The 15,554-nt window shown below is 35.8% G+C and overlaps 1 protein-coding gene across 3 annotated transcripts; it reads right to left on the reverse strand.

Annotated features, from left to right (window-relative positions):
* Nucleotides 1–7,610: 7,610 nt before the first annotated feature.
* Nucleotides 7,611–13,307, reverse strand: LOC18432339 (Zinc finger (CCCH-type/C3HC4-type RING finger) family protein). Of its 3 annotated transcripts, none has more exons than XR_002280643.2 (5): nucleotides 12,891–13,307; nucleotides 10,853–10,992; nucleotides 9,913–10,742; nucleotides 9,171–9,325; nucleotides 7,611–8,256 (listed from the first exon to the last, which is right to left on the reverse strand). XR_002280643.2 is itself a non-coding variant. In XM_011624366.3 (4 exons), exons 2-4 carry the CDS (start codon nucleotides 10,887–10,889, stop codon nucleotides 9,224–9,226), a joined length of 969 nt encoding a protein of 322 aa, XP_011622668.1. In that variant the 5' UTR covers nucleotides 10,890–10,992; nucleotides 12,891–13,307; the 3' UTR covers nucleotides 9,025–9,223. The 3 variants fall into 3 exon arrangements, 1 of the variants encoding a protein (XP_011622668.1); XR_966605.3 differs by having other exon boundaries at nucleotides 7,611–8,259; XM_011624366.3 differs by lacking the exon at nucleotides 7,611–8,256 and having other exon boundaries at nucleotides 9,025–9,325.
* Nucleotides 13,308–15,554: the final 2,247 nt, after the last annotated feature.

Below are 15,554 nucleotides of genomic sequence, written 5' to 3' on the forward strand. Positions count from 1 at the left end.
CCTACTGGCTATGAGCAGCTTAGGCCGGGGCTACCAAATTTGGGCCGAGGGCTAGGTCTAGATGTGAAATTTATGCTGGCTAGGCTGGGCTTGGGTCAAGGTCATGGCCCGGTTAGGTGTGGTCCTGCCTTTTCTTTGTTTTCTTATGAATTTAGAAAAGGGTGCGGTTTGTATAAGGCTGAGCGCCTAAACAATCAAAGTAAGGTGCACCTTCAAATAGAGTCGAAAGATGTCATTTCAGTACCAAAAATCTTTACGATGGCTGAAGAATTATTTTCATCTCTAGTTATAAAAATTAAAGCTTCAAAAATAGTATAAATCAAGCAGATATATGAACACTTGAAAATCTTGAAAATTGGTGATCTAGATAATGCATTATAAGATGCACTATTCCAAGGCTTGAAGTCTCTTCTTTTTTTTATGCACTATTCCAAGGCTTGAAGTCTTTTTTTCTTTTTATGGTCATGTATCCCAAGGTCGAGATGATCAAATTTTAAAGTTTTTCGGCATCAAAATACTTTTCCTAATAAATTTTTAAGGTGCACCTTAATTTGCTTGTTTAGGGCGTCAATCTTATATAAACTTTTTCTTTAAAAAAGTTAATATCTATTTGCTCAACATGCATCGGAATGGCTGGACTAGATTAATAGGGCTGAGCCAGGCCACCTCGCCCACGACTAGGGCCTGACCAAGCCAAGGCCCATTTGGTAGGGCGAAGGGCAACCCTTCGGAGTTCCAGGCTAATAAGGCAAGCCTTAGCCCTTATAATGGACCGTTCTTTGTATAGAGCTCCAACATATCAAATAGTGGTCAACCTAGAAAAGGTGTGATAATATGAAAAAGTTTATATAAAGGTGATGCTCTAAACAATCAAATTAATCCGCACCTCAAAATTTGTATAGAAGAGGTTATTTTAATGCTGAAAAACTCTCAAATTCGATCATCACAACCTAGAGATGTATGAACATGAGAAAAATAGATTTCAAGTCTTGAAAGTAGTGCATGTTATAATGTATTATTTAGACCATCAATTTTCAAGATTTTAAAGTGTTTATAGATCTACTTGATCTACACTATGTTTTAATCTTTAAAGTTTATAATTAGAGATGAAAATAAATTTCATGACATTATAAAGATTGATGATACTGAAAAAAAATATTTCAATACAATTTGAAGGTGCGCCTTTAAAAAAAATAGTTTTTCTAGGTTTCTTAAAAAAAAAAAACGTGGCAAATGCAGTGTGCTTTTCCAGTATTCTGTAAAAAATATGTAAATACTGAAAAATTGTCTCATATTGAGTATTTGTTGTCTAATAAATTCATTTTATAGTCAAAATAGACTTTCAAATGTAACATGACAATAAAATGAATATCTCTACTTCAATTTATTTTTTTATTTGTGTATTAACTTAGGAGTTTTGATTTTTGAAAAATACTATATGAAATAAATCTAGTAGAAGAGATTGTCAGTAGAGTGAGAGGGGGGAGAGAGAAGTTTAGTGAAATTGATTGTTTGCATAGAGAGATGGAGAGAGAGAGATTGTCGCGATCCCGCGCTCTGATAGAGATGCCTTGGGAGATGGTGAAAGAAAGACCTATGTGATTTTTTACCGGGGAATACATTTTTTTTTTTTTCACCTCTTTCTTTTGGCAAAAGATCACTTACAGGTGGTCTTTATTATAAGAAGATAAATTTCAAAATAAAATCAACATAACAATAAAACCAAAATAAAAGATAAGATTGCAAGAAACAAAAAAAGAAGAGTGCCAGAGATGATCTCAACCCGGCTTATTACACTCCACACTGAGTCACCACCATCCGATGGCGCAGGATCAGCGGTCTAGCTTTAATCTCGAACCAGGAAAGTAAATTTCAGCCAAGCCACACGAATGGAACATGAACCCCTTCGATCACAAACTCAAACTCTAAGTGAATTCTCTTAGCAACCTAGTTTGAGAGAGATAGATTCTCTTTTTGCTAAACCCTAAAACCCTGAGCCGTAAATCCATATTTGAGAGATATGAGAGAAGAACTATATAACTTAAACCCTTACGTTCTTTCACAATGTGGGAGAGAGATATCAAACATGAGAGAGTGGCGTGTGCCCCCTTTTTGGGATATGAGAAAGAAAGATGGGAATTAGATACAAGAGATAAGGTGTAAGAGATTTTTGGGTAGAAACAATCTTTTTTTATAGGCTTTAAATAAGATTAGGGTTTCTTAGGGTTTTCTTTAGCTTAGAGATTGAACATAGACCGTCAATCAATGGTGACTTGTGGGGTGAAAGATCTGAGCCATCCATTCCATAGATGGACCATCAACATTATGGAAGGTGCATGAACCATTGTCCCCTTTCCTAAACCATTTCCCCATTAATATATTTAAATAAAATAAATATCATGCATTCTATAAAATTGCACGATCCATGTCTATGCCATAAGGATATGTCAAGTAATATCAAGCAGATAACTACTACCAACTATAAATAAGATAAGATCCATATCAATTCAAATTGACCATATTTTTTTAAAACAAACTTGCTACAAAATAGATAAAGCCATGGTCAATATATCCCTTCCAAGATTTGACTACATGCTACAAATCAAACTAACCTTATCTTAAAAGCAAACAAGAGAATCCAAAGAGGGTGGGGCGTGCTACCCTTTTGTGGCACATGTGGGCCCCCACCTACATGCCATGTGGTGGGCCCATGTACACTATGGGCCCTCATGGAATATTATAAAAAAAAAATATTATTTTTAAAATTGAATAAACAATTTAAAATATATATATGAATTTTTATAACTTTGTAACAACAATAACTGTATTTTTATAAGTCCAAAAATCACAAATAAAATATTGAGAGATTCATAAAAATTCAAATAATAAAACTAAAATCATTTCAATAATAAAATGAACACAATTAAATTAATATGATGGGAAAAAGATCTATATGATTTTAAGAATCCAATCTGTAATAATGGGGTACTCCACCTTCAATTGTGGACTACAAACCACACTAGCTTTATCGAACCGACTTAGTGTTTTCCATGACCCACAGTCCAAGCAGGGGCTCATTAGTAGGTCACTAAAGTTAGGTTGATGAATCAAGGGGTCACAATCCCAGTCTGTGGATTACAAGTCCTCCCCTAGAGACGAGTCAAGGTCACCACGACCTGATGCGACAATAGCTCTATAGCACATAGGGGTGTCTCTCGCACATGCATACGCTTCACCCAAAGGTGGATATATGGCTTTTCCAAATGATCTATCAATATGCATGCCGTGTGATGAAACATGGATGAGGTTTTGGCTCCCGTCTCAGTAGGCTACCATCACACATAAGGGTCACACAGTCTCTCGGCTCACTCATCCGGGCATATTCTCCGACCTCATCAAGGGTTAACCCATTAGAACCCTTCTCGATTTGTTTTTTATGCCCAGTTAATATGGGTTTTTCCCAACCGACTTGCCTAGATCGTCAAGCACAGTCCGGTATATGTAAATATCGTTTGTTTAGTATGGTTCACGAGGGATCACACTCCCACGGATTTTATGTTTCACTATATCATTCATTTTACAAGCACTCATAAGGCCTTTAAAGGCCACATAAACCCAACAGAGGATGGTGATATTGCTTGCTGTTGAGGTGATATGGCGGTGTAAGCAACCATATTAATTTAAGCTAATAAGCTTAACAACAATGATGATGTAAAACCCTAAATCTAGGATGGGATGGGAGGAGGTGGGCCATTCGTGGAAAGCGAATGATATTATGGTAAGTCGGTCGACTATTATAACCATCTTGTACAAAAGTAAATGATCTCATTGTATACTTTTCCATATATAAATGTTGTATGGCTTTATGCTTTTATTTTCCTTCGTAGGATTAGCGTTTGTTGAATTCAAAGGTTGAGGATTTTTTAATTTGTCACATGACACTTCGATTGTCAAGGAAAAACAAAGCAACTTGCTTATGATGTATGCTTGGTTGGTGGGGCCTATGTGAAGGTGATATTTTGAGATAAAAACTAGCATCTGGGTTGTTGCTCCTCCTTTTAACAAGAATATCAAAGTAAACTTGCAAAAAAAGTTTTCTTAGAAAAACGCTTACCCACCTTGTTCAAACTGGATCAGACTAGAACTGGCCAATTATGGATAACGGATTCGGCCGGTTTCTGCTAAATCCAACCGACCATGTTAGAGATACGACCGGTTCTCGATATATGGAGGGAACCGGATTGGCTTCAAGGATTTTTTTTATTCGAATCGGTCAATTCCGATATGGAGTAGTGATTTTTAACACGTTGGTTTTGATGTTGGGAATACATCTAATTGAATATCTTGACATCGAGATGTATAGATATAGAGAAAAAAAGAGATTTCAAGCCATGAAAATGAGACATCTCGTAACACGTTATCTAGACCGTCTATTTTCAAGATATTCATGATTTTATATATCTGCTTGATTTGAACCACTTTTGGAGTTTAAAATTTTATAATTAAAAATTAAAATAAATTCTCCACCATCTTAAGAATTTTCTACACCAAAATTGTATCTCATGATAAAGTTTGGAGGTGCACCTTTTATGTTTAAGGTTGCGACCTTATGCAAACCACACATCTTAAGAACCTATAGTTCAAATTACACAGGATGTGCAGTCCGATAAGGGTCCAACCACATTTACTTTGGTCCTGTACTAGTTTGAGATGCCAGATTGTGTCCAAGCTAGTACCAGACATAATGTGTAGCCTATTGAATCATTTCCTGTCCAAGCTAGTACTAGACATAGTGTGTATACTATTGAATCATTTCCACCGTCAAATACAATGGTGGGCATTGGAGATACGTCACAGTGTGATAATCAATGATGAGATGGTGGTATTGTGTCGACCATCAATAATGCGATGGTGTCACTGTGTCGACAATCAACGCTAGGATGGTGGCACCGTGTCGTGGCTTGGGACACAATCTCATTTTTTGCGTGTCGCATAATGCAGCACGGTGTGTAATTGGTTGCATAGCATAAGCAGTTATCGAACTCAAATGAAGTCCAGAAGCCTAGACAACATTTGGTACTTTATGTATGGGATCGGTGTCGGGGCGGTGAATCGAGTATAACGGACTCATAATTAAGTGGGAGAGAGATTTTTAAGGGATAGTTAAATATTCAGGACCTCGAATAATGTACAAGCGCCTAAGTGGGACACAGATCTGGAATTGGGCCTTTCGTAAGATGAATTTTTATGCTCCCAGAAAATCTTATCAATATTGTTAACCATATGAATCCAGTAAGTTTGCCGTTCAAGGATCTTTGAGTAAGAATTGCACTTGACATGTAGCATTGCAAATATCAACCGCAAACCAAATAAACCCAAACTCGAATCCTCCAAAACTTTTTAGTTATGGGTGTGGTTTGTATAGAACCTAGGCTCTAAACAATCAAATTAAAGCCTATTTTTAACTAGTGTCGAGAAATGTGGTTCCAACACTGAAAATCTTTGTGATAGTCTTAAAATATACTTTCCATCTTTATTTATAAAGTTTAAAGCTTAAAAAATGGTGTAGATCGACAGATCTATGAAAATCTTGAAAATTGACAGTCAAAAAATGCATTCCAAAATACATTATTTCCAAAACTTGAAATCAATTTTTTTTCGCTTGTCCATGCATCTCGATGTTGAGATGATTGATTTAAGTATTTTTGGACATCAAAACAATCTCGTCGAGTGACAGTTTTTAGGGCGGTTCGAATGTGATTGTTTAGAGTCTCGGCTCTATACAAACTTTTCCCTTTAGTTATTTGTCCAATATAGCAGGGGGCCTATGATTTGTTGTTATAGTCTTCTTCAGCGTAATCTCTCTGGCTACCAAACTCGGATCGAGTTCTTCATATAATGGAGCAATGAGTCTGTGTTGTTGCGATAGTCTTCAGAAGCTCACTCTCTTTCTCTCTCAAAAAATCGGATCAAGATCTTCATACAATGGAGCGGTGGGCAATGAATTGGTACCATGGCATTTTTCACTAATCTCTCTATATCTCTATGTCATGCAACCACAGGCAGGTGCCGTCCTCGTCCATATGCCTTGCGAGCCCCTCCGGTGCACCGTATGCCTCGAATCTCATAATGATACACATTCATCGAAACGAACAGATACATCCTGTTCTTCGCCTCGATCCAACTGCACCCTGCACTCTTCCCCAACCCCCTCTTGCGTTACGCTTCTAAGGTCCACTGCTCCCTCATCCCAGCCTCTGCATAAATATTTGAACATAATGGTTGGTTCGATTTGGCTCCATTTCTATCAAAGCCTTTCCAGCCGATCATCGGAGCCTTAAATTGCAAAAATTTACATGAACGAAGCAAAAGACGCCCAATGAATGAGACTGAACAGGCATGCTCGTGAGCTTCTTCAAGTTGTCCTACCCTTGATAAAATGTCAATAGGTATGCGTAATACTCCATTTTTGGGCCGGTTCCGTATTTTTTGCTCATGATGTGGAAAAGCTCTAGCCGTTTCTCGACTAGGCCACAATGGCTTCAAGCTCAGATCAACTCCAAAAAAATGACCTCATCCAGTCTCACTTTGAATCTCTTCAAAGAGCTCCAGGGCTTCCTTGCATTTGCCAAGTGATCCTTCACCTGAAATCCTGGCGTTCCAAGCAATCAAAACTCCTTGCGGTGTTTCGTCAAATGTTTCCTCTCTTTTTGATAGACAGAGATTTCGTCATCATGGATTTCTAACTCTCTAAGTAATTTCACTGAGTAGCTTTCTCTCTGTTTCACAAGTTTCTATCTCCTCTCTTTCTGATGCTTTTTCCAGTACTCTCTCTCTGTCCTTGGTTCAAGTCATCAAACACTCTCCAAGAGATTTTACGAAAACACCATTCTTCCTGCACTTAAGCTCCCACATTCGATATACATCTCAATCAAGGCCCCATTTCTGACCAAAACCCATGTCCAATTTTATATCCACTAGTGGATGGCTTTCCCATGTTTTAGAGCAGCTACACGTGCAGTTGCAGGAATAACAGTTGCCGTAGAAATAGACTCAGGCTCTAAACCCTGTTGAACCATAATCGTAAACAGCGCAATCGATTATTCCAGCAAGCAATTCTGGTAAAATCCTCGAATTGTTATTGCATTCTAAGCAGCTGGGCAGCTGGGGTACTTTACTTCATGTTTGAAAACCAAAGGTAATACACATTTGGTGTACATCTATAATGCCAGTTAGAAAAAAAATATACTGTTTTTTATCATATAAGCATAGACCTAGGTACCCAATTCTAGAGCCTCCAGACTTGCGAAACCTGAAAGAATTGTCGCCAAATTAGCAGAATCAGGCTTTAAGTGCTGATAATTCCATCTCCCTCATCAAATTTAAAGCACTAAATTATAGCACCCCAAGCTGTTAAATCCTTTGAGTAAATTTATGTTTGAAATTATCATGGTTTCCTCAAACTTTCAACTATTGGAATGCTTGGTCAGCTGAGCAGTATTCAGTCCACTCTCTTGTGCTCTAAGAAACACATTAAATTACTCCTGTGCTCTAAGAAGCTCATTAAATTACAGGCTCATAATGCATTAGATAGACTACAATAATATGGCTTTGCCCCACTAAATTTCATCAGTTTATATAACTTCAATGCCTTTTTGCCAAGTTTATTATAAATACACAAAGAAATCATGGAGCCCATGAAGCCAATTCTTTTAGAGAAGTTCCATTGGAAACCAGCCATGATTTCTCCATCTGAGAAAATTTTCCATACATGTTTATGAGAGAGAGAGAGAAAGGGAGAGAGTGATAGATATAAGGATCGGAGCAAAGACCATGCTTTATAACGCAACAATGGAGTGCTGCACCAGAGATCAAGTCCTCACAATTTGAGCGGGGCCTCAAGATACTCGAAAAAACCTCTGAACTCAGTTTGATTCTCTCATCATCATCATCTTTAACATCTCTAAGCTCTTATCTGACCTGCTATTTTGTGCTAAACCTCCAATTGTAATTTTCCTTGAAACCCAGTTCTTCTTGGGCACTTCATGAAAAAGATTTGTTGCAGTTTTCGATTCAAATCACAAAATAAAGTAAGCCCATTAAATTAGTCCCCAAAAATGGGTCACCCGGACATTGGGTTTCCAATGATAAAACCATGGAAAACCCACCAAGAAGTATAGAGCGAGAAAACCCATCTGGTCTCATGCCCAACAATTGCATTTTCCCAAAAAGATTGCCACCTTCTTCAGTTAAGCCCTGCTGAAAATACCATCAATCATGACATTATATATGGCCATGTCTCTATAAGAGATGCTATTGAAAACCATGAGAGCTTCATCTACATACCCACTTTTAGAATACATATCAATCAAAGAGCATATGTGGCAGCATACAGAACTCATGTCAAATGAACGTAAAGTTCAAACAGTGATGAGGGTTCAAAAATGGCCATGTGATGCCTTCATACATACAAATCAATAAGAGATCATTTCAGAAACATGTGAAGTTAAGATAGTTTATTAAGAAACTTTTTCAGAATATACAGAGGTAAGGAACTTTTTCAGAACATACGGATATCCCAAATCCTAACATAGAATATTTTAAATGAAAATTTTCTTTAAAACTTCATATGAACAAAGTTCTTTTACAATCTATTTTAAGGGCTGTGAACAGGCAGGCAGTTCCCCCTAGATGAAATGGTGGAAAGTCCCAATCCCACCATCAGATAGATTGGCAGGGAGCCCCCTTAGTCCCTGACCATCCGATAAGCAAAGCCGTTGATTAAAAGATCCACTCAGTAGGAAAGGGGGACCATTCAAAAGTTGGCAGAAGACAGCCAACCAGTTCCTAGGTTAGACTTCCCATACCAAAATCACCTTTATTTTAATCACTGGCAGCCTTTTAAGGATAGCATTAATGCCCACCAGGACTGAGGTCCAAGCACTCAAGTTTCCCTTACCACACTAACACTACAGAATCTGCCAAATTGCCAGCTTCCCAATAGACAATGAGTACGATTCAATGGCGCTCTTTAAACCTTATAAACGTCTAATTTAATCAAATTGGCCTCATTCACAACATCATCTCAGTGTTTAATGTCTTTACATAACTTTCGTAAAAAGGGTTCTATCTTCTATTAAAACATAACAATCTCATTACATAGTACATACCTAAAGCTCATATTTTATCTCCAACGGTTATAGAAGAGCAGAATATGAAGTTCTCATTTTTCCTCTGCCATCTTTTTCTTGATCTCATGAGCCGTGTTGAATATGCCAAGCGTTGGTTTGTCACAGACAAAGCACTTCTTGTTTTTTTTATGATGCTGATCCAGAAGAAACAAGCCACAGAGTTAGAAAATGAACAAAAGGGATTTAAAGGCATCAAACAATCTGTTTGCATCTACAAAATTTTAAAACACAATAATTCAACCACCACACAAAATAAGGATTTCCTATCTGGAAGATAAGCCAGTTTCAGAAAATAAACTGCAGACAATAAACTGAAAAATGGTACACTAGAGATAAAAAAAAAAAGAGAGGCAAGTAGTGAGAAAAACAGCCTTTCCATATTCAGACAAACAAAACCATGCATGAAAACTTGACATTATCAGATGCCCACCTTTTTCTGCTCATAAGCTATTATCTATGTTTCTACTGTGGTATCTTATCCAATTTCTTCGGTCTTCTTTTTAATAAGATTTTTCAAGCCAAAAAGGAATTGGTAACCCAAAACCTTAGGCAGAAAAATCCAGATATAGAAGTACAAGATTAAAAAATATGACATCTTGAACAAAGGAAAAATCAGTTTAATTGAATTGCAGGATCTCCAATGGGTATGGTTTGTAGTGATATGTATGTTGATAAATGATTACAAAATTTATGGCAAAATGAAGAGTTAACATAATTATACCTCTATTGCGCAACAAGCACAGAAGTAGTGCTTGCACTTGGTTACAACTGGCTCCTTGAACCTTTCTCTACATATAAAACAAGCAAAAGGCAAAGAATCATCTTCATCGTCACTCTCATGCCCATCTCTTCCACCTGTTTCGTCGTCTCCTCCACCCATTGCCAACCTCCTCTTCCTCTCTTTCTCTGCCTCCTCCCACTCTCTCTCCATTTGCCAGCCGCTCTTATAATCTCCCCTGTCATGCATAAATTTGCAAGCATCTCCAAACCCACAATAACCTGTCTCCTTATAATCCTTGCATATATCAGGCTGGTAGTCGAAACGAGCGGATGCCCTGTAGTTCACTGGAGCCCTAAGTGGACCATGAGCTCCCCCTGCTTTCTCAGAGGCGACTGTGTGTTCTCGCCGAAAACCAGCCTTGTAATCTGTGTACCCATGAATTCCTTGGTAAAGTTTCTCATCTCGTTTATTACCTCTGAGTCTTTCCTCTTCTTGTTTAAGGATCCTCTCTCTAATGGCTCGGGCGTCGTTTGAGAAATCAGTTTCTGTTTCAAGTGTTGCAGTTGCTCGGCTATCGTGTTCGACCTGTATCTCCTTTGAGGATTCAAAGTGAAAGACAGTTGCTTTCGAGGATGGAGCTTGTTCTAGGGTTTCTGAAGGAACTCTGGAAGGGCCGACAGTCGAGAAGAACAGCTTGTTGTCTGGTTTCTTAGGTACTTTGTGGTTCAAAGACACAGATGGAGATTCATCTTCCCCCTCTGAATCATTCTCTTCTAAATTTCGCTTTCTTATATTCTTGTTCTTTGTTGGTTTTCTAAAAAAACTACATACTGCAAAAAAAATCCAAAAAAAATAAAAACCATAAGTATCACAATTACTTGAGAAAAATACATTTATAGAAAGGTAGGGGAAACAGTATGTCATTCGATTGAAAGGCCACCTGGTTCAGTGGGCATAGGGTCACTAGAATCCGCCATAAACAAGGTCTTATAGGGTTAGGGCTAGGGTTTTTGGCTGAATTGCGAGCAACCGAATATCAAAATTTTACAGCTGAATTTCACCAAAATCTGCCAAAAAAACCTATGAACAAAATAAAAAATAGACAGAACAGTCAAAGCCCAAAATTTAATATGGATACAAGTCACAAAATCAGTAAAGATAAGCATATTCCCAGTTCACAAAATCAGTAAACATAAGCACTTTACATAAAATCCTTTTATATATTTAACAAAACAGAGAAGAAAGAAGAGCTCCGAATATAAAACCAAGTAGCAATAAACATAAAAATAAAAAATTCAATGGCATGTGAATAAAAATACAGTGAAAGCAGGAAATCATGAAAAACATTGAGCCGAACGGCATAACACAATTCACGTGGCAGACTCCAAATAATTGGAATAAAACTCGGACGATGATAATGATCATGATGTGCAGACAGGATTCCACTGTGAAAAAGTAGGCATATGAGAGAGAGAGAGAGAGAGAGAGAGAGAGAGAGAGAGAGAGAGAGAGAGGAGCGTACCTTTCGAAGATGAGAGGGCTAGCTCCAAAACCAACATGAAAACACTGGATTCGTTTTTACTTTTTAATTTTTATGGTGTTTAATTGGTTCTGAAAAGGTTTATATGAGTGCGAGGCACTAAAAAATCAAATTAGAAAAATTTCTCCATAAGAGGTTGTTTTGATATCCAAATATCTTCAAATTGATCTTCTCGACATCAAGATGTATGGACATGAGAAAAAAAAAGGATTTCAAGTTTTGAAAATAATACATCTTGTAATACATTGTTGGACTGCCAATTTTCAAGTTGTTTAAGTTTTCATAGATCTGCTCGATCTAAACTGCTTTTTAAGCTTAAAATTTTATAAGCAGTGATAAAAATATATTGTAAGGCTATTACAAAGATCTACAGAATTGAAACCATATTCCTTGACACTATTTGAAGGTGCGCATTACTTTGATTGTTTAGAGCCTCGGCTCTATACGAACTGCACCCTTAATTGTTTAATAAACCGGATTGAGTGTCACTCTAAACCATAGTTAGCGAATCGCCGATTAATCGACGATTTTCTAAAAAAATCGTGTTTTTATGGAAACCGTTTTAAACGGTGACTTTTTTAAAAGGTCGGGAAAAAATCGCGTAGTTTTCATAAAAACGTTTAAAATGCGTTTTTTTCATAATACGATTTAAATCAGGCCAAAAAATGTATCTTTTTTTACCTATAATTTTTTTTGAAAGATAAATTATTATTTTTTCCTGTTTTGCGTATTGCAGCCATTGCTACTTTCATGCTTTTGAAAAAAAAAAATTATTTCAAAAAAAACTAAACCTAAAATAGAAATTTTTATCACCACCGTGTTCTTCAAAGCCACAGTTGCAGATTGAAGGTAAGAATTTTTTTTCCCTTTTCTTTTTAACTTAAACAAATAGATGCAGATTTCAGTTGTTATTATGGAAAATCATTGTGTAAATGAAATACTGTTTACAGCAAATCATTGTGTAAAGTAAATCATATACATGCAGATTTCTGTGATTATTTGTGATAATTGTTTTTATGAAAATACTGTTTATGGCACAAATTAAAGCTCAACACATACTCTTTTATTGATGAATGAGAAGCAGAGAGTGTGACTACAGGACCAAGTAATCAATATTTTGTTTTTTATTAACAAAGATAAACAATATAGTGTAAACTATAAACTTACAGGAGCAAGCAATTGCACTACTGTTTATAACAAATCATTTCGTAAAGTAAATCATTGTGTAAAGAAAATCATATACATGCAGATTTCTGTGATTATTTGTGATAATTGTTTTTATGAAAATACTGTTTATGGCACAAATTAGAGCTCAAAACATAGTCTTTTACTGATGAATGACAAGCAGAGAGTGTAACTACAGGACCAAGTAATCAATATTTTGTTTTTAATTATGTGATAACAAAGATAAACAATATAGTGTAAACTGTAAACTTACAGGAGCAAGAAATTGTACATAGAGGATTAGGTTTCCAGCTCTGCTCGTTGTTTCCCCTAGAAAATGAAAAAAACCTCTACCTTATCTCTCGGTAAAACTCAATTAAGGCCTCTTCACAAATCAGTATAGTTAGGGCTTTCTCTCAAATCAGAGAGAAAAATCCTCTTCAAACTATCCCAAATCAGTATCCCATCTTCCTTTTCTCTCTCTAAAAATCAACTAGGGCCTCTTCCATTAGGGTTTATGAAGCCGATAACCTCTTCCTTCTTCCTTCTTCCTTCTTCCTTCTTCCTTCTTCTCTCTATAAACCTTAATGGCTATGAGCCCAGCCCTCTTCGTTCTTCCTTCTTATCTCTCTAAACCGCCTTCTTCCTTCTTCTCTCTCTGTGAATGGCTATGAGCCCAGCCTTCGCCTTCTTCCTTCTATCTCTGTAAACTCTAATGGCTATGAGCCCAGCCCTCTTCCTTCTCTCTCTAAACCGTAAACACAGATGTGAACCCAATTACTGCGAGCCTCTTTTCAATTGAAGAAATTTATAAAACTTTAACCTAGTTATGTTCACGTTATGGAGTGACCATAGTCACAAATCATTGTAACGAGAAAACAAAAATGGTGTATTTTTTTTTTTTTTTTACCTCTTAATGTTTAAGTATTTCATGAATAAATTTATATAATATATTTGTCACTATACTATAGTTAAAGTATTTAATAAATAAATTTATATAATATATTTGTTTTTGGTATGTAATAAGTAAATGTGATGGTTTTTAAAGTATTTAATGATGGATTTATATGGTACAGTTTTTTGGTATATAGTAGTTAATTTTTGATTTAATATTGGATGATTGGATTAGAGCATCTAAATTAATTGACTTAATTATATTAGTTTAGTAAATTTTTTATGAATTAATTAATTATTTATGGCTTTGACATAATTTTTATTTTTTAGAATTTCAAAATTTCTAATATTATAAATTTATTCAATTTTTTTAGTCCGATTTTTTTAGCCTAATCCTATATATTAGCGATATCTTTATATAAAGTATTTTTATCGATCCGTATTTTTTATCAGATTTTTTCACCTGAGTTTTTAAAAATTAAAATGATATGTTTTCGATTTTATGGTGAGCTGATTTATTGATAGTTTCTGACTTGCTAATTATACTCTGGACTAGTAACCCACTCGGTTCCAAGCCAACTTGGTTAAGAAGCCACTCCGGTAGGTTTGTCTAGTTTGGGCATAGCAAGCTAATAACATATTTTTAATATTTTTTAAAAAATAAAATTAAAAGAAAATTAAAAGAAAATTAATTATGAATAAAAATGGACATATATGTTATATATTTTGATAAAATTATGTTACATTTCAATGAAATTATTGAAGGTATGTGAATAGAGAGAGTTTGATATGGTCTCAGTGGAAAATTGTCATTTCACAATATAAAATGTAATGAATTGTAATATTATTAAAACTTCATAATTAGACACAAAAATAGATTTTAAATAATCTGAAAAGCTTTTTACACCAAAAATACATATTAGGTTAAAATGTGGAGGTATGCATTAATTAAATTGCTTAAGGTTGAAACCTACCTTATAGAAACCACACCCTTATAAAACTTATTGGAATCATTTAAGGACATAGTTTTGCACCAAAAACATGTACGTCTCCTCATCACATACCGACCTTAGAGATAGACATAAAAAATGGAATTTCCACGATACTTCAAAATGGACAGTGAAAATATAAAATTTTTATTTTTAAAATTTAAAATTCTAATGGACAAGTTCTAAAATTTTAAATCTAAAATCAGGATGGGTTACTATAAGTTAGCCGACTCATATGTACTTGTGAGTTCTCTCTTTGGAGTGCACCTTAAAGATGGATTTGGGGGATTCATCATCTAGATCATGAATCTTAACATAAATATTTAAAAATTAAAAAATATTTTTTTGTGTATTTATTTTACACCGTCCATCTTAATGATGGACTCTTTTGGGTCAGCGGCTCGTGCACCTGCTTTGATTGACATACAACATTTCCTCTATTGGGTAAGCGGCTCTTACACCATTGACATTAAACTTTTCCTCTATTATCAAAAGAAGAACTAAAAAAAAAGGCTTTCGTAGTTGCATTGTTTTGCTCAACGGTAAGATCTACTGACTCCATTATTACCAGAATGATTATCATTTTTTGAAATGCCTTGAGGCTTTGGTGGTAGTATTGTCGAGCCCATGGTGACTCTATCTTACTAAAATGATTATCATTTTTTGAAAATGCCATGAGGTTTTGATGGTAGTATCGTCTAGCCTCATCGTGAAGTATTGAATTCTATTATCACCAAAAAGGTCGAGCCCAAATTTCCATTGACTTACAACATTTACTAACCAAAGTGATAGTATTGTTGAGCCAACGGTGAGGTATTGGACTATTCTCACCAAAAAGGCCAAAGGCCGGGCCCAAATATCCACATTTACTTGTCAAAAAACCTAGAATTTTAAAAGGGGCCGCACATCTACAAGGAGTCCGCTGACTCACCGAACCATTCCATAATTTGTGGGAAGTGCCTTTGGGCGGGAGGCAATGTGTTTGTGATCTCGCGTGACTATGATTTATTTTCCCAAACTGTGTTATTAATGCCAAAATTTGGAGGGATTAATTG

Source organism: Amborella trichopoda, chromosome 8, assembly GCF_054954075.1.
Source record: "Amborella trichopoda isolate Santa Cruz 75 chromosome 8, AtrichopodaSantaCruz75HAP2 v2.0, whole genome shotgun sequence".
Lineage (NCBI taxonomy): Eukaryota > Viridiplantae > Streptophyta > Magnoliopsida > Amborellales > Amborellaceae > Amborella > Amborella trichopoda.

What these genes read in the sequence shown, in the direction of transcription:
- LOC18432339 (XM_011624366.3), bottom strand. Translation starts at nt 10,889, where the DNA reads ATGGCGGATTCTAGTGACCCTATGCCCACTGAACCAG. An exon ending in CCCTATGCCCACTGAACCAG is followed by an intron (nt 10,743 to 10,852) that starts GTGGCCTTTCAA and finishes TTTTTTTTGCAG; the next exon opens with TATGTAGTTTTTTTAGAAAA. An exon ending in GTGCTTGTTGCGCAATAGAG is followed by an intron (nt 9,326 to 9,912) that starts GTATAATTATGT and finishes CTTCTGGATCAG; the next exon opens with CATCATAAAAAAAACAAGAA.